Source organism: Cibotium barometz, chromosome 55, assembly GCF_041138505.1.
Source record: "Cibotium barometz isolate CiBa-2024 chromosome 55, ASM4113850v1, whole genome shotgun sequence".
Lineage (NCBI taxonomy): Eukaryota > Viridiplantae > Streptophyta > Polypodiopsida > Cyatheales > Cibotiaceae > Cibotium > Cibotium barometz.
Window position 1 is genome coordinate 243,290 of NC_141100.1, and position 25,739 is coordinate 269,028.

A 25,739-nucleotide genomic window follows, 5' to 3' on the forward strand; every position below is an offset into this window, starting at 1 on the left:
CATATTTGTGACTTGTGGGCCATGGCCTAATAATGAATGAAATATGTGATTGTGAATTAATTTTACTTGCACAGGTGCAAGGAGGATATTTTTTCCCTTATATGCAAAAAGGGAAAGCACAGTGCCAAGAATGAGGCATTGTGGAAAGAAATTGTTTTTCCAAGTTTGGTGCAATATTGAGTTTCATGATTTAAAAGGTTATGTATGACATCTGATTGCTTTCAATGTTAGTTTATGATTCAAAAGGTTATGTATGACATCTGATTGCTTTCAATGTTAGTTTATGATTTAAGATAGTACACTAGCGTGAGGTGGGGAAAAAGAACACATATCTCACACATACACAAGAGAAACATAAATTGAAAAAGGACAATGGGGTAATGGGGATTATTCAGGATCTTAGGATTAAACGAGTTTATTGTGTTTTGTAGATAGATGGCCCCAAGACCTCTAGCAGCATGGGATGACCAAGACAGTGAGCTAACCGCGACTCCTTTCCAAGCTATGGCAATATTATGGCCTAGGGAAAAGCATCTGTAACTTTATGACATCATTTGCTGATGCAACTTTTACAAGGGCTGACCACAAGAGGTGGACAAGTGGCTTGTGCAAGATTGCTCCAAGGATACTAAGGATGGAGAACCTTATCATCAATTGATAGTAGATATCCATCAAAACCCTAGATCAGGGTTTTGTAACCTTAAAATGCTTCAAGTTGCGCAAGCTTTGGGCATAACTTTCTCCATAAAAAATAATCAAGAACCAAGCAAGGAATACTCCAGTAGGGAAACTCTATGCAAGGATGAAGGCTCTAGAGACCTTGGTAGGTAAAGAAGGGATGACAGAGTTTAAAATCCCACCAATGAAGAACCCATTCGTAGTAAGGGATTTCCCTAATTTTGGAAACATTAGGGCAAAATCTCTACACCAGCGTGGAGTGCGGTTGTACACTTATCAAGCACCAAATCGTGCACAATAAGAAGAAACAAGGCAAGGACTGATGGTTGCAAAGACTGAAGCTGGAACCTAGAGAGCTGAGTGAGTGAGACGACGGGCTTCTTCAGAAATCTGAAGAAGATGGCTGAGACCAAAGAGAAAAGGGAGAAGAAATGGAAGTGCATAAAGTTGAGCGTGACAACATCAGTTACCAAGAAATTCTCGATAACAGATGCCAGTAGTTACCTAAAGTGGTAGGTGAGAGATGATGTCAACATGATGTAGTGTCATTTCTAGTATAAATATGTAAGATTGTGCCCATTTGAGGGGTTACGAGAAGCCACAGGAGCACTTAGAGAATAGGAGAGCTTGAGCTTTTCCATGTAATCACTATGGTTCATCTCTGTAATATTAGGCTCATTACTTTTTCTATTTGGGCTAATGTACTTTGTATCAGTTCTCATAATGTTAATGCAATCTACTGTTATCTTATGAGTCTATCCAAAAGTATATAGATAAGTTTTGAGAGTTACATCTCAAAGCCACTGTTTTTAAAAAGATAGCATTTGCAGAGCAAAAGAAACAGTTTTGTGCCGGCATATCTGAGGAGATGAGTGAGTATGTCAACTAACAAAGGCCCAAAACCATCTTGGCAGTCATACATCATTCGTCGATGGTCGCTTCGAGGATTCACTTCCAACAAGGGATTAAGAAGAGCTCCAAGCCTATGGAAGGTAAGGACCAAAACAAGCCAAAGGGGAAGACTAATACTACACAAAACTCTTCCAAGGCTCAAGGAAACAATAAAGCTAAGGTGAAGGAAAAGGGCTACAAAGGTAAAACCAACCTTTCACCTAAAGAGATAGAGCATTTTTGTAAAGATAATAAGTGCATTAAATGTGGGGAGCAAGGACATGTTTCATGTGTATGTCCCAAGAGAGGTGAACATAATGACCCTCCTAGAGCCACCATGGTGGAAGCTCTAAAAGAGGATGGGCATTGCAAAGGATCACAACTCTCTTACGCTTGGGGGAAAGTAAGAGAGCATGATGCCCTCATACTTTTTGACCCTGGTTCCACCCATAACTTTATCTCTACCGAGCTAGCTACTAAGATAGGAATTCATGATTTTGAGATGGGAGATGTTATGAAAGCGGATGGAGCTTTCAAGGGGCAAGACGTCTCGGTCACTCCATTGACCGAATGGTTGCCACTATGAAGTTTCCTGAAAGAAAGATTCTCTTTTCTTATAAAGGCAAAGATGTAACACTTGATGTAAATAGCGCGGGTAGCAGTATTCCACTTGTACATACTCAAGCTTTTGACAAAGTAATCAAAAGTTCTATTTCTTGTTACATGGTCTTTGTTAAAGAGGATGCATGTGTTCTTAAAGAAGCAACAAATGAAACTAAAGAAGAGTTAGAATTGTCTAATTTCTTAAATGAGTTTCAAGATGTATTCACGGATGATATTCCTAGGGAGTTACCTCCCAAAAGGGGACAAGATGATCATACCATAGAACTTATATTTCCTTTGTGCGTGCGGGCGTGTACCTCATCTATGCGGCTTGTGCGTGCACACATTTTGACATAATGCATTAAAGACATCAACTATGAGATGTTTGCTACCCGTACCTCTCATGGCTCATGGTGGAAATGCTCTAGTAGCTTGTATGGAGGGCTGGAAGGTCGGCGCGCTCTAGGTAGCTCGTGCTCTCTCTTCACTAGTACATGGTAAAATGACTAGGAATTTGACTCTAAGTGCTTTTACCCAGATTATGACCCGACTACCCCATGGCTTTTAGTGCACCATTGTGCTCATTAGGCTCTATACTTACCGTGCACGTCGAATCACACTGAGATTTGAGTTCCCGAGCTCCCGTTCAACCAACCCTTTTCGAGTCATGGCGCATAAGTGAAATTTTGAACCTCCACCATTTGATGCCGAGACTTCCTCATTGTTTTGCCACATCATGTAGGTCAGGCGTTTGTGGTCAAAATAATTTTCGAGCTTTTCTACTTCCTGTTATTAATTTCTGAGCAAAAATCAACAGAAAATTCACAAAATTTAGCAAAAAATAGGAAAATTACCCAATAATTATCCAAAAATTCCCACAATGTCCCTCAACCCATAAAATATCAAATCAAAGCAAAATCCGTTGAATGTCTCTCAGTTTGGCATTTGTTTGTTAGTTTTTGAGCCAAATACTTTGAGTTATGATTATGAATTAGCATTTTTAGTGCTAAATTCACGCGTGAAGCACTTTACTCACACCTACTAGGGGTTCATATAACGTGGTCCCTTGTTTGTGAAGTGCTGTGCATGCCTATTATGGCCATTTGTTCTTCTCCCCCCTTCCTGCATTAAGTCATCTTGACTTTGTATTGGTCAAGGCGTGTACGTGCATGGGTGGTGGTAACAGTGTCTAATGCATGGCCATGTATTGTAGCCCTATCATGCTTACACAGTCGATGCATGTTTAAACAGTATGCTGTGCAAGAATTCGATCTTGGAGCAATATGGTCCAAGGGCTTTTGCTGTCGAGGCTATGTCCTCTGAAGTTCGCTTTACCTGCTTTTCGCGCCGAGGCGACTTGTCTTTATTGAAGAAAGCTTTTACCACGTTACAGTAACAATACTTGTAGTTGTCGCGCTCTCTCTTTGATGGTGACTTTAGAAGGTTGGCTAACACCATTCTCCAAGTTTTTTAATGTATACTTTATTTTCCTTATGGATGGAGTTGGAGATGTTTTCAACCTTATTTTGTGGTAAGTCCACCTTCTTAGGAACCCATATGTTGATTCCTGTGCTCTTTTCAGATAAATCCTCTGAATTTATCATGGTTGTGGAGGCTTTTGGTTGCCATTATCTTGTAGGTTTTGGAGTAGAAGCGCATAAGCTACCTTGTGGCTGTTGTGTGCACGTACTTTGAAGTGAGTGCTTTGGTAGCCATACTTTGGAGTAACCTTGGTAGTAACCCTGAGATTGGAGTAGATCTTGTGACACTACATAACTCCTTAGTTGTGTTGAAGCTAGGCCTTTGGCATGTAGAAGAACTAGCGGACTAGCTTTGTTGTGGATTTGATCTTTCGGGATCCACATCTGCTTGGTGCTTGAGTTTCGCTTTGAGTGAGAGACTACGGTAGTAGCACCTTTGTAGTGTCTCTTTTGCTTGAACGCTTGTTTCCTTTGCTTACTTTTCTTGGTTTGCCTTTGTCTTTTTGGGCCAGTTTGTAGTGGATAAGCGATGGTTTGTTGAGCAGGCAACCATAACTCACTTTGACCGTGGTAGTAGCCCTATGCCTGCAAGTTGTTTTGTGATACAATCTATCCCAAAAGTTTATCTGTTTGTTTGGGCTTTGGATTTTCAAGCCATACTGGATCTTTGACTTTAACTATATCGGCATGGACAAAGACTTTGTTTTCTTGTCTCCTCCTTGGACCTTCATGAAATGAGTACTTTGGTTGGAAGATCCGTTGTCGAGGTCCATAGTGAACTTTGTCTCTAACAGTTGTTTGAGGTTGTGGCTTATTTGGTTGTTGTGGAGGTTTATGGTTCAACCTTTGTGGGTTTTATAGGAGTTTGCTTCATAGGCTGAACTTCCAAAGACCCCTCCATGGTTTTGTCTTTGCTAGCACACTTATCTTTTGTTTCTAAGCTCTTTAGCTTTTTCATCCATGCTTGTCCTAGCACTATCTCTTCTTGAAGGTGGCTTGGAGCCATGACATAAAAGTCCTCTGTTACTAGAAGAGAGTCTATGTTTAGAGATGCTTTCGTTATCCCTAGACATCCTTCCATTGAGTTTTTGCAAGTAGCTGCTTGCCTCGGAGCTGGTGTTAAATTAGGCTTTTCCAACAAGCTCCATGTTTCGTATGACATCATATTGAAATTCATTTCTGAATTCAATAGTGTAAAGCAGCGTACCTTGACCTTATTGCCATTTTGAATGTCAAGTAGCATCTTTTGTGTTGTAGCCACACTCTTGACCACTTCAACCTGTTTGTTGGGTGGTGGCTTGTTGTTCATGGTTGTCACTTGCTTTTGATTGTCCTTGTGGTCCATTTTGCTTGTTTTGGCCTTTATTTTGGCAGGTTCTAGCACTTTCCATGTAGCTTTGACAGTGCTTTGCTTGTTTGCTTTGACATCTACCTTTTTTGGTTGTTTCGCTTGATGGGTTCTTTTGGATTCGTCTATGTTGGTAGAATCATCCTTGACTGGGCCTGTTTCTGTGGGCTGATCTTTTCTTTCAACTTCACCCTTTGTATTCTTTAGACTTGGTTCTTGGCTTGCTGTATCATCCTTTGTCATAGTGTGCACTTGGTTGTCTTCCCGTACATTAACTTTTGTTCCTTGTTCTTGCACAACTTGAGATGTCTGTAGATCCATGGCCACTTGTGCTAAGTGTTTACCCAAAACAAGATCTATTGGTAGGTCCTTTGATGCCATGACATAAAAGCCTCCTTCCAAAGGTTGTGAGTTTATGTTAATGGTTAAATTAACCATTCCCAAATATTTATCTAATGACTCACTACCAATTTGAACCATCTTTGGAACTCTATCTAGGGTTGGTTGTCCATAGAGTACCCAGGTTTCATATGACATTAGGTTCTTTTCTAACTCACTGTCTACTAGAGCTAAACTTGTGAGTTTACACCCAGTTTTTCACACAATATCAAATTCAATTAACTTCCTGGTTGTGGGCTTTCTTGTTGTGTTGGCTACTTCATTCTGTAGCTGCGGTTGCCTTGATGCTTTTGTGTCTTCTTTTGCAATTTTTGCTCTTTGCTTTGCTGGAATTTCTTGGCTGCATAGTGGAGCTTGTTCCTTGCATGTGTCAAAAGTCACTTTCTTCTTAGAACTGCTTCCACCTTTCTGTTGGTGTTGTAAAAGCTCGTCCCTTATAGAAAAATTTGTGCTTTGATCCACTGAGAGCTTTGTGCTACAATTTGTATTCTCTGTCTTGAGCATGCTTGTGCTATCAATATCTTTCTTGAAAGAATCCTCTTCTTGGCCTTTGTTGGTATCTCCTTGCCTTTTTGTCTCAAAGCTTTCTTGCTTCTTTTCTTGTGCTGCAACAAGCACTGGTATTGCTGTTCTTTTTTGTAGTTCTATCCTTGCATTGTCGGCTTGTTGCTCTAAAACTTGAGACTTCAAGAGGTTTGTCATACTTTGGGGCAAGATTTGTCTCTGTTGGGGAGACTTTGTTGGAGATTCTGGTAATGCCTTGGGAGATGTTTGAGTGGATGAGCTTGGAGATTTCTTTTCCTGAAGATCAACAACTGGTTGGCTAACGCTTACACTCCCCATAGGTAAGTTGTTGTTTGCCCCATAAGCACTGGACATTCTTTGAAGAGGTGGGTTATTGCACAATATTCACATGTGCCATGTATCTCAAATCTTTGTTGAACAGGAGATTGATACTGATCCATGGCGCTCTTTGTTTGCTGTGCCACCGCTCTAGTCGGAACATGAGAAGATCCCCTCCAATGCGGAATGTCATCATTAAATGTGATGAGTCGATAGATGATGTCATCTGTGTCGATGTAATGATCACCTTGGTAAGATGCCCATATCGAGTCTACTTTTGGGGAATCATCACTTCTTTTAACCGCTTCTTGACCAACACCATCCCTGTATATATGAGTGCACCATTTTCTTCTTCCCGTTCAAATTTTAACATTACGTTGTAAAGCCTTTCTGCCTTTGTTTTTTCAAATGTTATTTCTTTCTCATTGGCAATTGGCCGGGTTGTTGATGCATCTTGGCAATAATCTCGTTCCTCAGGGAAGCTTGTTTTGTCCTGTGAGATTTCCCATGGTCATTTCGCCCAAATGATTTGATCCCCTCTTTGAACAAACCTTGGTAGTAGTGGAAACATAATTGTGGTAACGATGGCTATCTTCATGATCCAAATTGGTTGTAGCCTCGTGTCCACTTCTTTCTATATCTTGGAATCTTCGCATATCTATTGAATTATCTTCCCAATAATCTATATGGGTGCTTCTTTGGCTTTCTACACTTGATTCGTCTGAACTTGAGAATACTCCAATAGTACGAAGTGGTGCTATTTTGCAGTCTTTCTCCTTTTCGCTCTGTCTTCTTTTGCTTGCAGCCTTTCTGGTTTTCCATTCTTTCCAACTTCCTTTCTTATCCTTTTGGTTTTTACCTGGGACTTCTCTCTGTTCTTTCACAGGTTGCTCCTTGGCTTTGTCCTGAGCTGTAGTCAAGTCTTGAGAAACAGACACAACTTGTTCTTTGTTGAACTTGTTCTTTGTTCTTTTGCTATATGTGGTGACCAAGGAACCTGACTTGGTAGATAAGCTAGGAGTGGTCCAAGAGATAGAGCCTGTGGAAGCACCTAACAAAGATGAGGCACCACCAAGGCCTCCTCATGATGACCTAACTTTGGTCAACTCAGTGCTAGTCCATCGTGTCCACATTGATGACCCACACAGGGCTTTATACAATAGAAATGATATGGGGACGGATTTCTACTACGAGAGGAATCATCCGACGGACGGGTGTCACCGTTCTCTGAGCGAGATTTTTTGAGCGACCCAAGTTTCCGAGCAGGTCTTGGCAAAAGGCTTAGTTTTTAGCGTTGAAATTTACTAGACATTGTCTTGGTGTTTAATTTTCAAATTGAGTTAATAGTAGTTTTTTAATTGAGCCACTAAAATGTGACTCCTAACGCATGACATAGAGAGAGAGAGAGAGAGAGAGAGAGAGAGAGAGAGAGAGAGAGAGAATGCAAGATTGCAATAATTATAATACACATTTAAATGTGAGACTTTCAATACTCAAATTTTTTTTGGAAAATGACATGGAAGGCTATAGTTCAAATTAGGATTGCATATACGACCAATGAAAGAAAATGTAGCAACAATTCACGATGATTCGCATTCACCATCAACATAAAAGTTCCGAATGTGGTGATGCTCTTTCCCTTCCATGTCGAATCGTTTGTCTCTAGACATGGTCCTTGCCATTGCTTCAGCATACACCGGCAATCGACTTTGCATGGAAGGGAAAATTAACATCTTGTTATGTGTCCAACACCAAATATTTCTAGTCTAATCTATGTAGCACACAACCATTCTTAATTGCATTGATATCAAAAAACCCAAGAATACCACTATGTACTTAGAGCTAGCAACATCTCAGCATACCAAGAAATCTTTACAAAGGGAGAAGATAAACATATGAATAACATAACGTCCAATAACATAACATTTCTAATGTAAAATATGTCCCAAAACCATGAGAATTCCATATAATGTGACCATGACTAAACAAATGCATAACCAATCATGGCATTACAAACCAAACATCACATAAACAAACCACATTCAAAAGAAGTCCACAATAGTAATAGTCGCAAGGGGCTCACTAGTCATACGGATTGAAACCTGCACGTGGGTCCACCTCATCAACTGCCTGCGGCCTACTAACATCACCATGGCCGTCGTGCTGCATGTAAGCCAAAAGCAGAGGCTCCACGTACGTTGTCATCAAGAATATATCAACATCAATAGATGCACATACTTTGCCAGTGTTCATGCATATCTTGAGAATGGGCGCAGTACCACACCCCATCTCAAGACAAACATCGCCGCATCGACAATATAGCTCTAAAAAGCATCCTAGAAATGTATGGCTCCTCTCTAGTCCACCACGCCACTGCTGTCCAATGGGGTCCAAAGCACGCGAATCATCTGGAAGATAATGGTAGGCGATGGTATCAGAAGGCTGCATGCTAAGAGCTCCAAGAGAGGTGTGCTCCCAGCAATGAAAACTGGGGGCTCCGTAGCACAGCGTCGAACCATAAACAGCATTGACGTAGAACACTGTAGCAACAAAAGATAATAAAATCCAAGTAAACCTTCATCAAACAAACACATGTATTTTTTTGAGTTTGAACAAAACCTATTCATCACTATACTCACATCTGTGCGGACACCACCAATCTCATTGTATCCAAACGAAGAATGGTGAATGACAACAACTCGTCTCATTATCTCCAAATCATAGACACGAACATAACGCTTGACCCACCCAATTGTGGAGTCACGTGCATTATAATTGCACCATCTTGGGCAATTCCTAATTGGGAGGAGTAACAAACATACAAACTAAACATAGAGAAAACCAACTAATGACGTGAACAAATACCTGCCACACAGGCCATCACCAATAACCATCCTGAGTCTACCAAAGTAGAAGATGCTAAAGCAATCCCATAACGCACATGGTCCTCTGAAATAAAATCCCATGGAGGAGAAGGATATTTACCACCAAGAGTGCCTCCAAATGGTAGGTTGAGAAAAATAAAGTCAGCTGCCCAATCCACAGGTCTTCCTCTCTTTATGTAAACCACTCCAGAAGGCTTGTTTTTCTTCATAATATGACCCATTAGTGCATGCAGTTCGGGTTTTTTAAGGAGCTCAACTTTAAACTCTTTGTTAACATCATGCCAAGTAGGATCCCAATCTCTTTGTATTGCTTCATCAACAAGAGAAACCATTCTGTCCCTAGTCCATAACGACACAATGAATGCTCCTTTCTCAGGCGCATATCCCTCCCTAGCAAATGCTATTTTCAAGCCTGCCACATCATCTCGAAGACCCCTAACCCTGACATAAGGAATCAACCTGCAAAGAGGAATCGGTGGACAATTGTAGCAACTAAACATCCTAGTTTTTTGAAGGATGTCCTCCCCCATGTCCATATAAATATTGTTTTCATCATTGGAATCATCTATTGGAGGTACCTTAGGCCTAACAACATAGGGGACAATCTTCATACTTGCCTCTTTTTGACCCATCCCTTCATCAAGTGGAACAGCAGACCCAAAATCATCCAAATTTTAGCTCTTAGCCTCATCATCAACATCATTTACCTCATGCAATGTAGTATCTACCGCTCTACTTATGTCACCTTTACTTATGTCACCTTGACTCTCCATAGCATGGTATCAACAACTGATTGAAATGAATCTTTCGCTTTCCTTCCACGCTTCCACCCCCAATTATAGCAGGAGGACTAAAAAAAATACAAAAACCATATATAATCATTACAATCAATTTAAAGTCAACTTATCGGGTAAATTTTGATCATCCCTCAACTCTCTCATCCACACCAAATTCATGCAAAATGGGAAAAAAACTACCAAAAAGCAAGCAGTGCTGAGATGGCCTTCTTTTGGTTAGTTTTTGACAAAACACTTATGAGCAAACCTATGACATACCTTGAATTGCAAATGAAAACTTGAGAATGAGAAAAATGCAAAAAAACTACCCAAAAGCAGGCCGTGCCGGCACAACCTGCTTTTGGGTAGTTTTTTTTTGCATTTTCTGTATACTTAGAATAGGTAAATTTTCTAAATCTTTCAAGTGTCTTGTGCTATTTATATAGAAGTTAAAGAGAGTAAAGATTGCAAATGAAAACTTGAGAATGGAAAAAATGCAAAAAAACTTCCCAAAAGCATGCCATGCCGGCACGGCCTGATTTTGGGTAGTTTTTTCTGCGTTTTTGTATTCTTAAAATAGGTAAATTTTCTAAACCTTTCAAGTGTCTTGTGCTACTTATATAGAAGTTAAAGAGAGTAAAGATTGCAAATGAAAACTTGAGAATGGAAAAAATGCAAAAAAACTACCCAAAAGTAGGATGCCGGCACGGCCTGGTTTTGGGTAGTTTTTTTTTTGCATTTTTGTATTCTTAAAATAGGTAAATTTTCTAAATCTTTCAAGTGTCTTGTGCTACTTAATTAGAAATTAAAGAGATTAAAGATGGAAAGCAACTCTTTAAGATGTTGTACCCTCTCTCTCTTGATAAGATTAGCCCGTGGAAAGATAGGGGAAGATAAAAGGTTGGCCCTTGGAAAGACAAAGGAAGTGAAAGATAAAAGGTTAGCCCTTGGAAAGACAAAGGAAGTGAAAAAAAAAAGTTAGCCATAGAGATTCCTTTGCCTGAAGAGGAATCATAGGCATTGATTTTGAGACCACAACCATTCAGAGCATATGAACAAAAAGTTTTGAAGAAAAACTCCCCAAAAGTAGGCCGCGCCGGGGCGGCTTGATTTTGGGGAGTCTTTCTCAAGTTTTTTTTAACTTTCTCAAGCTTTCAGGGAGTCTTTCCCACATTCAGCAAGAGATCCCAGTTCCCACATTTAGCAAGAGATACCACATTCAGCAATAGATCCCTAATTCAACAAGAGATTTTACAAAGCATTTGAAATAAAGTTTTGAAGCAAAACTCCCCAAAAAGAGGCCGTGCCGGCACGGCCTTCTTTTGGGGAGTTTTGCTCCAAAACCTAACTGGATATAAAGCTCATACAGTGTTCCGCCGTATCATCTTTCACCCAAACATATACATTGCCTGGTTACAATGCACTAGGCACCTTCAGCCTTTGTGCTCATAATGAACCTCTCAAGCTTTGAAAAATCTATCAGCTTCCTAGGATGACTAACATGCTATAGTTATAATATCTTGTTATAGTTATGCTAATCATCATTCTTAAAAAACTGTAGCATGATGATTAGCTATAGTTATAATATCTTGTTATAGTTATGCTAATCATCATTCTTAAAAAACTGTAGCATGATGATTAGCATAACTATAACAAGATATTATAACTTGTTGCAAGAACCAATTGATAACCAACTAAAAAGAAATTGCAATGACACGTGATGAGGGTCGATTCTTTTGAGGCCGGCCCCCCCTTGAAAGGCTTTGTATTACTTTGATGCGGGATGCTCTTAATAGCAATCGCAATTAATACATATCTTGATAGGACTAATGGAAACGGAAAATTCCATGCCCCTTGCAATTCTTGTGGCTTGAGCAAGACAACAGAAACATTTTCCTCTTCTCAAGTACTCAAATACCTTGCAGAGCAATAAATACTAGCAGAGAGAAGGAACAAGATCTAATTACATAAGAATCCTTTCCACATAGACTATGTAAATTAGTTAGTGACCAAGGAGGGCCACATAATCTAGATGGTAATAGAGAAAGATGGACACATATGAGTGTAGAAAATCATGAGAGCAATTGATTGCACTTGTCGGCTCTCCAATATGACCCCGCATAAGCAATATATGCCTCCATGAAGCTCTAAAAGCAAGCTGCGAGCTAGTTTTAGCAGAAGTGTGTGTGTGTGAACTATTTTAGGCCTTGGGGAACAATTTTAGGAGGCGCCTCTTGTTTTGTTGACTTGGGCCTCACTCCAGCTCCTTTGCCCCTCCTTTTTAGACCTTTTTCCCACCTCCATCTCTTTCTTAACCATAGTCCCAGCCTTTTATCCATCCACAAGCCTTGATTGCACTTTTTGGGTACTCTGAGAATCCGTTTAAATTCCCGTAAAGCCTTGTGAATTCCCGTATTTTAGCCCTTTGCTAATTCTAAAGTTGCATTCACCTGTCGGCACCTCACATTACCTAAATGCACTTCTAGCATTAATTGTCCTTAGCTTCCTATGACATTCTCTCTCTAGAATTAACCTATTTCTAGGGAGAGAAAGTCCATTTTAAAGCTATAAAAATCTTTTATGCACTTTTTAGGGTTCATTTATTCATTTTGCAATTACTGCATACCTTTACCTCATTCCTATGCTTACTTTGATATTGTCTCTCTAGAATGGCCCCTTTTAAGAGAGAATATATACTATGAAGCTTATCAAAAAGTAATTTTGATAACATTACCTCGCTCTTATATCATAGTCGTCCTCAGCTATGCCTTAATATACATTAAACATTTTGCCTTTGGAGCCACTTTTTGCACATTAAGGCATAGTTGAGAATATATCATTAATACCAGACATTATTTCTAGAAGTGAAAACACAAGCAGACTATATCAACCTTGATTTGAGTGATGATAGCAAAAAGTTACTTGAGAAAGGCATTATTCAATGGATACAATGCATAATAGGGGCTCCTCGATTGAAAAGGCTTTTAGGCAATTACACTAGGACTTCTCAAGTCAATGAGCTACCTTCAACTTACAATGGTGATTTAGCATTTGAGCTTCCTCTAGTCAATATCTGTCGATCAAATACGGAAGGAATGGAGCAAAAGTTTGATTTTCATTTATGGACAGCCACACAACACAAATACGTCAGTTCCTTGCAATGTTCGCCTTGGCTATTGTCTTGGCAATGAGAAATGCCATTATATCTCCTGTCCATTTTTCTCAAGAACAAAAAATATAATGATTATTTTTTTCATGGATACGTAGATTGGCCTATAAGCAAGGGCTTGCAGATTGGCCTATAAGCAAGGGCTTGCTTGCAGCAGATGGAAAAATCAGTATTACCTATCATTATTTTATAAGAAGGTAGTATTTTGTGCAGAGCCATGCATGTGTACTATATATTATGTTATTCCTCAAGATTCATGCATGCCAAGGTTGGTGTTACATGTAAGAGATCACAAACACAACGTCCAACCACTAGTGTCAAGGGTTGCGGATGTCAGGGATAAGGAGGGGAGAATGCAACGGACGCCAAGGTAAAGGTGGAGAAAGAAAGGAAGGCTACTCTTGTAGCTCCAACTCCCCCAAGTTGTAACCAACATGTGAAGCCTACTTATGTACCTCTAATTGGCTCTTCAAATGACAATGATGGGAGTCCATCTCTATTGCATGTCTTTTTCCTGCAAAGTGGTAGACTCTTAGTTGAGACACACCCCTTGCGACTCTTACTCCAATGGCACATCAAGTCTAGCTCTCTGCCCCTAGTGTCATGCACTGGTGCTCACGATGCTTGCACTACCTCCCTGTAGAAGAGAGTGCGATTACTAAAAGTCATGTGTGGTGTGTGTCTACCCTATCTTCAAAGACAGGTGTCTACTCCGAGACTCTCGATGGCCTTGGGTTGTGACTCAAACACAGGGTTAGTGAATTTAATCTGGCTTGAAAGAACGCCTTGGGTTGTATGTTCAGACATATAACAGCTATGTTTCAATTAAATGCCTTTCCTATACCATTATTACATTGTCATAGGATAGCAAGCATTAAGCAGTATGGTATATACCAACAACACTTTTTTCAAAAAATCAAAACCCTGTTACACTCTCACACTCTGTTTGTCCAGACTCAGATCTCTACACAGCTCTTTTAAGAAACAGTAAAGTTTTCTTGGCTCTCAGTTTCTTTTTCCCTTGTGCTACTATATAAGTTGAGCCAAGGTGGTAGGTATAAGCGCATTCATTTTATCTGCTTTCAAATTCCTATAACTACTCCTAAGATGTCGCAGTGGTATTCATAAAAGTAAGGTCTGTTTGGACTTGCAATTAATCATGATGTATAAATATATATAATGAGCACAAACATACACTGATGGAGGTACAAATGTACACGAGCATATAGCCTTACCTCTCCTGTAAATGCTAGAACTGTTGGGTGTTGGACTCACACACTCACACACACAAACCTGCACATTAGGGTTAGGTGCAAGGTTGAGAAGCTCACACACAGAAATGAGAGAGAGAGAGAGAGAGAGAGAGCCAAAAGTGTGGTATCCACAAAATGCAAGTCAACCCTTGCATGTGTGCCACATCCATATAATATAGAACTACAAAATATATTATGTGTCCTTTCACACTTGATGTCCAAGGGGAAAAACCACATGGGAAAAAGTGCCCTTGGTTAAGCCCTGTTCACACATAGCACTACCATAAGTGAGCATATGCCTACAAATCCCCCCTGTAGTGGAAGTGTGAACCTGTACAAGGTAGCAGATCACTCTCTGTATGAGAGTAAGCTTAAAGCTTTGCGGAAAGCTTCAAACTTTTCTCGAGGTAAAGCCTTTGTGAATAGATCTGCAACATTATCCTGTGTAGGGCAATAAGATAAACTGATCTCCCCTGCATGTAGCCTCTCTCTGACATAGTGATAATGAATCTCTATGTGCTTGGTACGTGCATGAAATACTGGATTTCGTGCCACGGCCATAGCAGTCTGGCTATCAGTGAGAATGGTGGTGGGTGTCTGCTGACACTCACGAAGATCAGCCAATAGTCTCCTCAACCATACACAATCTACTGTAGCTGTAAAGACTGCCCTGTACTCAGCCTCACAAGTAGATGTAGCAACAGTGGGTTGCTTTTTTCTCAACCAAGATATGCATGAACTTCCACTGGTGGATTGCCTGGTATCATAATCACCAGCCCAATCTGAATCACTGTATGCATAAAGCTGCAAGCTGCCCCCCTTGGGATAGAACAAACCAAGATCTAGGGTACCCTTAAGATAACGAAAAATGCGTTTGACTGCTTGCCAATGCTTTGTGCCTGGGCTGTGCATGAATTTGCTCAACAAAGACACCCCAAAAGATATGTCTGGCCTCGTGTTACACAAGTAAATGAGGCATCCCACTGCCTGGCTATAAAGGCCAGCCTCAAAAGGCTCTCCAATATCATGCATAGTAAGCCGTACACCTGGTTCTACCGGAGTAGAAATGGGCTTACATTCATCCATGTGAAACCTTTTTAGCAAACTTTTTATGTACTTAGTTTGCTGCATAACAATGCCATCATCTGTATGCATAAACTGTATGCCGAGATAGTAGTGTAAAGGCCCCAAATCTGACATATCAAATTTAGCTTTCAAATCAGCTTTGAAATCTGAAATTTGTGCTTTGCTTGTACCTGTAATGAGCATGTCATCTACATACAAGATGACTATGAGAATATCGGCATCGGTTTTCTTCACATACAATGTGCTTTCAGCTGAACTATTCTCAAAACCTTGGCTGGTTAGATGAGCATGTATCTTATCATACCAAGCTCTTGGAGCTTGCTTTAACCCATACAATGCTTTGTGCAACCTGCATACTTTATGTTCCTCACCAGGAACTACAAAACCAATGGGCTGATTTACATATACTTCCTCTTGTAAATCCCCATTTAAGAATGCAGTTTTGATATCCAATTGATGCACTTTCCATCCTTTATGGGCAGCCAATGCAATCACAGATCTTATTGTGGTCATTCTCGAAGTAGGAGCAAAAGTCTCTTCATAATCTATTCCCTTTTTCTGGGAGTAGCCTTTAGCCACAAGTCTTGCTTTGTACCTGTCAATAGTACCATCAGACTTTCTTTTGACTTTGTACACCCACTTTGTGCCAATTACATGCTTGCCTTTAGGCAATTCCACAAGATCCCATGTATTATTCTTCATGATAGAAGAAATTTCAGCTTGCATAGCTTTCAACCAATGCTCATTCTCATGTGCTTCTTCATAAGAAGAAGGCTCTTCTGAATCAAAGAGACCACCCATTGCGAATGCAGACTCCCTACGATGTACATTCAAGGCATGGCTGGAACTAGCCCTTGTTCTACCTGTGAGTGGAGCTGCAAGTTTGCTTTCTTGCAAAGTTTTCAGCAACCATCTTGGCACTGACTTGGCTGTGTCTATGGCTGTTTGCTCTTCCCTGACAAGATCTTCCACTTCTTCCACAGAAGGGGGCTGAATGGCTGGCTGGTCCACATGTTCTACATGTGGATTTTCTTGTGTAGGGGCTGGCTGATCTGAATCCCCCCTAATTGCAATGGGTAAAAGTCCATCAAACATGTCCTGTATGCCTGTATCATTGCTTTTATACAAGCTGGCCATGGGTTGTTCTGAATTTTCAGCAAATACCACATCTCTACTTACAAAAATCCTTCGTGTAGTTGGATTATAAAGACGGTATCCTTTGCTTTCATTGCTGTAGCCCACAAAAATGCATTTAATTGCTTTGTCATCAAGCTTTGTTCGGAGTTGTTCTGGCACATGTGCATATGCCAAACACCCAAATGTACGCATATAATCCACTGTTGGCTTTCGGCTATACCAAGCCTCAAATGGTGTTATGGTTTTCAAAGCTTTTGTTGGACACCTGTTCAACACATGAGTTGCACACATTATAGCTTCCATCCAAAATTTGTGAGGCAACTTTTGTGCTTTCACCATGCATCTTGCCATCTCCATGAGAGATCTATTTTTCCTCTCAGCTACACCATTCTGCTGCGGTGTATAAGGCACAGTACATTGGTGTTTGATGCCCTTTTGAAGCATATAATCCTTGAATGCATTTGACATGTATTCTCCACCTCTATCTGAGCGAAGTGTTTGGACTTTACATGCACACATATTTTCAGCCATTGCTACAAATTGTCGAAAGCATGTAAACACATCTTCTTTTGCTTTCAAAGGGTAAGCCCAAGCAAACCTGGAGTAGTCATCAATGAATGTGACAAAGTAAAGATGCCCCCCTATGGATGGTGTCCGCATTGGACCACATACATCACTATGTATGAGCTGTAATTTATTTTCAGCTCTAACAGCTCCATCTTTGGGGAATGGCTTCCGATGCATCTTTCCCAAAATACACCCCTCACATACATGTCTTGGCGGAGACTCAAGAGGCGGCATATTATCAACCATATGATGCTTCTGCAAAAGCATCAAACTCTGAAAATTTACATGCCCAAAACGAGCATGCCATAGCTCTGCATCATGCATAGCAAGAGTGTGGGCAGCCACTGTATTTGCATCATAAGTGCGCTTGTCATAGCTGTCCAGCTTATACAAGCCTTTGTATCGTGTTCCAGAAGTGACTATTTCATAACCCTTTGATGGGTCTTTTACCAAACACTTCCCATCTTCAAATTCAACCTTTAAACCTTGGTCGTTTATGGCTGAGACGGAGAGCAGATTTTTCTTTATTCCTGGAACATACAATACATTGCTCATACATATATTGGCACCATTGGCTGCAATAAGTATGACATTACCAATTCCCTTTACTGGATATGTGGTATGATCTGCACATGATACAGTGCGGCCATTTGAAGCATAAACCAAGTGCTGAAATACATCTTTGCATGAAGTGATGTGGCTCGAAGCACCACTATCAAAATACCATGATGCATTCTGTCTGTCAGATGCAATGCAAGACATATCAGTGTCTGAAGCACCTGGTGTGTCACTAGTGCATGTGACCAAAAAAGTGTACTCTTCCTGGATTACATTAGCTGATTGCTGTGCTTTGTCATCCGAAGAGTCTGCTACTGCATTGCCTGCTTCTTTCTTTTTCTCTTTTGCAATCCTTTTCCTACATTCACTAATGTAGTGTCCAGGCTTATGGCAGTAGTGACATTTGCCCTTCTTTTTGGGCTTGTTTGCATCCCCTTTGTCAGACTTTTCACCACTAGAAGAGGGCTGTCCATGACCAGCCTTGCTAGACTGTTGTCCCCCATGCTTAAAGCTCTTTGCTTTACCCTTATCCTTGGCTGTAAATGCCTTTTCTCCACCACGGTTGCTCGATATGTTTGCTCTTGTTTGCTCTTCCTGCAAGAGTAAACCCACGAGCTCTTCAAAAGTGACGGGATCACCACCTCCTCTCATCGAGAGGTTGAGAGAGGTGTGAAATCCCAAGTAGGAAGGCGGTAAAGAATGAAGAGTGTTGGTGACCATCTGTCTGTCTGGGATAACCTCATCAATGTTGAGCAATTGTTCCTGCAAATCTTTCACCTTGGTGAGATGATCTGCCATGGAGTCACCCTCATCCATAGAAAGAAGATCCAATTGCCTCTTCAAGTAGGCAACTCTTGCCTCGTTGCGTACCTGATACATTGCTTCCAATGTGTCCCATGCAAGCTTCGATGTCTTGCATGAACGAATGTGCGGAATAATAGTCCTTTTCACTGAAAGGGCTATCAATGACATGGCCTGTGCATCTCTAGAGTCCCATCTCTTCTGCTCTTGTGTGGGAGCAGGATCTACATCAGGAGCTTTTTGAGCACCTCCCCTTTGAGGCGTGGCTGGCTGAATGGTATGTGGGCGTGTGTCATCACCACACACGATGCCCCAAAGCCCTTTGGCTACCAGCAAATTACGGATCATAAAACTCCAGAGGGAGTAGTTAGATCCATCCAGCTTGTCCTCCTGGGTGAGCACACCAAATACATCCGTAGCATTCTGTGCCATGTCAACAAAGTATAACTGCAAGCAAACCAAGCACCAATGTGCACTGCCAGGCAACCAAATGTCCTGTGCAAATGTATGCCTGCAAATCAAAGCAAGTGTAAACCTGCACCAAATTGTCCAATTACACTCAATGTGTATACATACGCGACAAATCGCAGCTGTAATGCCCAATTACATGCTCCAATCAGAAAATCCCTAATTTTTATGCACTCCAATCGCTTCAATGTGCATCTAATTTGCCAATTTCCTCAAAAGCCCCAAATTTCTGCAAATGTATGAGCTTCAATTTGCCAATTTTGACCTCAATTTTGAAAACCCCCAAATTTCTGCAAATTAGAGAGGTTCAATTTGCTGATTTTGACCTCAATTTCAAAAACCCCCAAATTTCATCTGCAATTTCATTGTTTGCAAAATCGGCATATGACCTGTGCACTGCAATGGCTACAGATTTTGTATTTGGGTTTGATAAAAAATTTTGACAGAGAAATACCTTCAGGCTTGCAGAGTGTAGGCTGGGAGCACAAGGAGGCAGCTGGACGGCGGATGGCTTTGGGCAGCCAACGGGGAGCTGAGCTGAAGCCTACGGAGCTGATGGGCGTTGGTGTCGGGCGAGCCAGAAGCGGAGGACTGCTGAGCGCTGGAGTCGGGTGCTGGAGAGCTGGAGTCGCTTGCAAGCAGTCGAATGCAAATGTTGGAGCTGGTTTGCAGGTGTCGTGCGGGCAGAACGGTGGAAGCAGCACGGCGTTGATGGTGACGGGGCCCAGCCGTTAAGGCTGGTGCGAACAGCGCTTAGGCGCTTAGGCGACAAGGCGCTTCAGACGCAGGCTCCCATGCTGGTGTCGGGCGAACAGGTCCGAAGCGGGAACCGCTGTAGTCGCTGGCGGGAGCGAGCCGGAACGGAACGTCGAGCAGGGACGAACGTGAACAGGACGGAGGGGCAACACCGTGTGCACGGAACACACCGTTGGAGTAGCGCCGGAACGGAACGATGCTGACGACGGGCTGGAAAGTGGGTCGAGACGCCGGAACCGCAGGACCGACACGTCGGCCGGCGACTGTGTGACGGAGGCCGGGGCGCGTTGGGACGGCTAGTCTGCAGTCGTCGACGGAACGGGACGGCGCTGCGTCCGTTGGAGTAGCACCGGCCGGAACGGAGCTGGCCGGCGCCGGCTGCAGAGGAAGCGCCGCCTGCGAGGCTGGGCGGAGGTGGTGGGCTCCCCACTAGTGCCGCCCGTCTCTGGCGGCCGGACGGTGGAGCAACTGGACGGAACCGGCGGACAGAAACACAGCGGCGACGGAACCTGACGGACGGAAAAACGCAAGCGACGGAATATGGCAGCATGCGGACGGAATTTCACAGAAATTTTTCCAGCAGCAATTCTCCAAGGCCAGCTTCCAGCTCCCAGCTCTGATACCAAATGTTGGGTGTTGGACTCACACACTCACACACACAAACCTGCACATTAGGGTTAGGTGCAAGGTTGAGAAGCTCACACACAGAAATGAGAGAGAGAGAGAGAGAGCCAAAAGTGTGGTATCCACTAAATGCAAGTCAACCCTTGCATGTGTGCCACATCCATATAATATAGAACTACAAAATATTATATGTGTCCTTTCACACTTGATGTCCAAGGGGAAAAACCACATGGGAAAAAGTGCCCTTGGTTAAGCCCTGTTCACACATAGCACTACCATAAGTGAGCATATGCCTACAAGAACCTATATATCTGGACTCCTCTAACCAAATGCACACATTTGCAAACAATCACAAGTAGCATTCGTAGAATATGGCTACTCATAAGGCGTGCAAGGAGATTGCATCACCAGCCTGCAAGAGAAGGCTCTTTATATATTGCCTATGTTCTTTAGCACTGGAGGTTGTGGATAATGCATTTTCAAAAGCCAATAGAACCTCTCATGTAATTGAAGGGGATGATTGCAAGATCTGAACGGCAAACAGTTTTCAAACGTGAGCTTTGGCAGCGAACAACAATGAAAGCAACACAATATGAGGAAAGCGAAGCACCTGACGCCGCGTGAAGCTGCATGCTGCTGTGCCATTATCAAATATATAGTCCTAAAGAGATTGATCATCTCTGCCTGCACTGACGCATTTGAATCCATGGTAAGTGCCTCGATAATTGTAAACAGATCAGCCGCCACATAGCTTTGAAGTTCCATATTGCCAGAAATGACAGCTACTGTTACTGTGGCTCCACAAAAAAACTAAGGCTTTATGTACTGCTTCAGTATCTGGCCAATTCAAAGCTTGTATGCATATTGATAGAGATGCCTTGGCTATACTATGATGCTGTAACACAAGTCTACAAAACATGAACGCACAAAGATACACAGTTACAAGATTCTCTTCCTCTTGTGCAAGATTATAAAGTTTCCCAAAGGTTAACCAGTTGAGCTCATGTTACTTCGAAGTAATGTTTAATGCAAAAATGTCCTTTTATCATGTTTTGTTCTCATATCTTAAATTTAAAGGTTGCATTAAAATGTTTAAATTGTGCACACAAGGTTGTTAAGGATATTCTTACAGACGTGTAACAAGTACAAGATCCTTACATACAATGGTGGTAGCTATGCTACAAAAGCCTCATTGTAATGGACTAACACAAGTCTAAGGATGATCTATATGCATTAGATCAAAGATCCTTAAAAGTTAGCCATGAGGGGAAGCTTACCCTAAATGAACGTTTAGCTTAATTTGGTCTTCTAAACACCTTCTAGCTTAGCCAGCTAGTCAAGGAATGGTTCGCTACTCAAATGAGGATCCATAGTATATATGAGCTAAGCCTCGTTAAAATACGACATAGGAGGATGACTATGATTTTAAGAGAGGGGTTATGTCACCAATCTATATTAATTAGCCAATTAATATATACAAGAGTGATACTTACCAAATGATTATGGTAGCTATCTCTCTAAAAAGTGGCCCAGCAGAGCAGAAGCAGATAGAGAGAGAAGGCCATAAACAGGTAAGGCCAAGGTTATAGTTGTCTTCCAGAGACGAATTAAGTCCAAAAGGGAATGGAAACTATCAAGTAGCCTAGCTAAGTCCTAGAGGAACTCACAATGCTTTACAAATTCCAATTTGGACACTGAAAAGATCAAGAAGTGTAGAGAGAGGCAGTTCCTAAGGTTACCAGAGAAAAGCACACACACAAGGTAAGGAATCACGCGAGCATCAAGTGGGCATAGAAGGAGCTTGGGAGCGGCTCTGGCATAGCTGAAGGGTGCTGTGAAGTCCTCTCTTGAGGTAGAAGGCCCTAATGATGTCCTTTTCATGTGTCGCTCTGCGATTCAAGAACTTCTCTAAGGTAGCACTATGCCAGACAGTCTCTGGAATTGCTACAAGTTGACTTCTTGAGATAGATGTAGGAGAAGCTTTGGAGATCTATTGGGAGTATAGACACGCTCTGGGTGATGCTCTCATGAGATAGAAGACCCACATGTTGTCAGATGTACTAGCAGATCTACAAAAGAAGCACTTGTCCAAGGTGTAGAAAGCGTCTTCCCTCTTAGAAGATGGCCTACTAAACGAGAGCTATGGAAGTCCAAATGATAAGCCAAAAGGCTCAGGTAGAATCTCTTATGATTTGTTTATGTTTCTATGATTTTATGTTGCATGTCTCTGTGTAGGACAGTTACTTCTCTGAGGTAGCTCTATGCTAGGGAAGCGTCTCTTCTCATAGAAGATGAAGGCCTAACAGGAGCTATGGAAGTACAAATCATAACCCAAAAGGCTAAGGTAGAATCTATTATGATTTTCTATGCTATTATGGATTTTGTGTTGCATGTTTATCTGCAGGACATGTACTTCTCGAAGGGAGCCCCATGCCAGACTCAGGTCCTGGGAAAGCTCTATTTCCAATTTTCCATCCATCTAGAGCTATGTATGTCAGTTTTGCACACTGAAGAGCTTAGTGGGTTTCTCTTTTGACTCTAAAGTGAGCTAAGTGCAAGATGCTATGTACTTTCTCACAGTACAAGTATTTCTCTAAGGGGATCCCATGCTAGACTTATCTCTGGGAACAAGCCCTATTATGTATTATTATGCTATTTAAATAGATATCTTCTTTGATATCTATCTTGGTCCAACTCCCCACAGTTCTAGTGGCACGAGTGGTCATATAGGGCTTGGGATCTAGAAAATGTTGCCCTGACAAGGCTTAAGATGATGCCAATAAAGAAGCCCTGGCAAGGCTAAGAAGATGATGCCATCAAAGAAGCCCTGGCAAGGCTTTAAAAAGATGCCACTCAATGAATCCACTAATACAATCTAACTATGATTGTATTAATGCTCTACTTTGACCACCATGAATACAAATGCCTTTCAAGGGGGGGTCGGATCAAGGAATATTTCCAGCCCTCTGTACTGTGTTGCTTGCAATTTCTATTCTCTATACCAAGTCAACGGGCAAACACTCGAGAGAGGGGATGGCTCTGGCTCACACCTCCTAGCCGTAGAGAGGAATGGGGAGGCTTCCCCATTCCTGGGCCTTTTATAGGTGTGTGGCTTGCTGTCCACACTGGCCCGGCTGCCCGCGTGCTTCGGCGCGGATGTCCTCACCCACTGAACCCCGGGCAGCGGCTCTGCGGCCAAAACTCCACCTCTCGGTCTGTCGCCGTCGGTCACAGGCGTTACAGCCTACGTGATATTACCCGCCCCTTAAGAAGCATTTTCATCCTCAAAAACAAAGTGGGAAAACCTTTTGGAAATCGTGCTCTGGCACTCCCAAGTAGCTGCCTCCTCATCCCTGTCTGTCCATTTCACAAGTACCTCCTGGTACACTTTATGTTGAGTTTACCTATCACGATACCCTATCACGATACCCTAGAACCCTCTCAGGTTCATGTGGAGTCTTTGGTGGCTCTATCAAGTCCACCAAAACCTCTGGAGAAACTACGTTCTCTAACTCGTGAACTGATTTCTTCAGTTTATTGACATGGAAGACAGGATAGACCCGAGAGCTCTCTAGCAACTCAAGTTTGTATGCTACGTCCCCAATCTTCTTAAGGATTGCTTCTTACTTACATAAGAACGTAACATATCCTCTAGAATTTGGTTAACTCTTTCGGTTTGACCATCAGTTGATCCACCGTACTCATACTCAGAGTAGTATCCAACTTTTTGAAGACTTCTTTCCAAAAATGACTATCAAACTTTCTATCTCTATCTGATACTATATCTGCGGGCAGGCCATATAGCTTGTAGAGATGTTCAATAAAGAGTTTTGCCAACTCCGACGTTTTAACCATTTTCTTTGTGGTGATAAACCTATCCACTACCACCCACACCGAGTCATTCCCTCGACTCGTCTTGGGTAATCCGGTAATGAAATCCATGGAAATGCTTTCCCATTTCCCTTGGGAAATATCCAAAGGATGGAGCAATCCCCAAACCTTTAGACGCTCATGTTTATTGACCTGACACTTATTGCATTATTGCAGCACATAAGTCTGGACGTCCTTAAACAAACTAGGCCAATAAAATTATCTTTTCACTAGTGCATAGGTCTTTTGAATCCCAGGATGACCAGCACTTGGACTATCATGACTTTCTTTAAGTATGCACGCTCGAAAATCACCAATAGTTGGTACACATACTCTACCCTCGTAAAGTAAGTACTAGTTAGCAACAAACTTCTCCCCTTGACGAAGTTTATTACCCCCCTTTGAAGCCATGGCAGTCAAAGGTGATGAAGGGCCCTAGTAAGAGCTTTTTGGCTCCAAACTATATCCGGAAGGCTCGGCTAGTCTCTTCGGGCTAACTCTCGCTTCCCTTCCCATGCCACCTACTACGACCAGTCTCTTCGGACTCGCAATCTGTGCCGACGAGAGAGGTCGTCGCATCTGTGAAGAAGTGCCATCGCGTAAAGCACGCCAGACCTCAGATTAAAATGGATCGTGCTCACACAAACCGCGTAGTGACTCCAAGAACTCATTCTTGAAGTTTGTGAAGCTAAGTTCATTTACTTGTGGCATGCGACTAACCGCATCCGCCACTACATTATACTTACCTCTAAGGTAACGTATCTGAAGGTCAAACTCCTGGAGAGTCTCCGCCCACCGAGTTTTTCTACCCTTCAACTCACTCTGACTTGAAATCCATTTCATACTTTCATGGTCTGTTCGGACCTTAAAAGTGACACCATACAAATAGTGTCTCCACTTTTTGAGTGCATGAACTATCGCTAGTAACTCTCGCTCATAAGCCGAGTAGTTACGCTGTGCACGATCTAACTTTTTACTTTCAAATGCAATTGGGTGTTCTTTTGCATTTGTACAACCCCAATGGCCTCATTACTTACGTCTACCTCCAAGATAAACGGCTCATTTGGATCCACTATATTCAAAACAGGTGCTGCCGCTATGGCCACCATATTCAAAATAGGTGCTGCCGCTATGGCCACCTTAAGCTTATCAAAGCTTCTCTCGTGGGTGTCCCCCCAACTAATGTTCTTACTCTTGGACCATAACTGGCCCGCATTAGGGGAAGAGTGGGATATAGAAGGGCCACTTATCTTGGCAGTTTAAGAAATTGACCTTTTTGGATTTAGAAACTAATCCAAGAAATGGGCAAAAATGGCTACATTGATTTTCAAATTTTCCCGCCAAAAATGAATTTAAAATCTAGTGGAAAAAACTATATCATGTAGCATATCTATGGAAAGATCGCAAAGACTAGAATCCAGATCTACTTTCTCCGATAAATTTTGAGCCTATACGTAGAAGTTATGGAGGTCCGAAAAATGAAAAAACTCCTCACCCCTTTTTTAGGGAGAAAAAGTGCACAAAGCATCTTATAAAGAATCTTTTG

General features: G+C 41.9%; 1 protein-coding gene across 2 annotated transcripts in view; it reads right to left on the reverse strand.

Annotated features, from left to right (window-relative positions):
• Positions 1–8,285: 8,285 nt before the first annotated feature.
• LOC147607227 (uncharacterized) overlaps positions 8,286–25,739 on the reverse strand; it is a 36,077-nt gene continuing 18,623 nt past the window's right edge. The window contains exons 1-3 of one of the 2 annotated variants that reach the window (XM_086790672.1): positions 20,934–21,033; positions 9,889–9,978; positions 8,286–8,783 (exon numbers count right to left, since the gene is read on the reverse strand). In XM_086790672.1, the coding sequence (XP_086646798.1) occupies positions 8,693–8,783; positions 9,889–9,978; positions 20,934–21,031 (279 nt within the window). In that variant the 5' untranslated portion in view covers positions 21,032–21,033 and the 3' untranslated portion in view covers positions 8,286–8,692. Of the gene's footprint in view, positions 8,784–9,888; positions 9,979–20,933; positions 21,034–25,739 lie in introns of those variants that run through there. The other variant, XM_086790671.1, reaches the window with a different exon arrangement.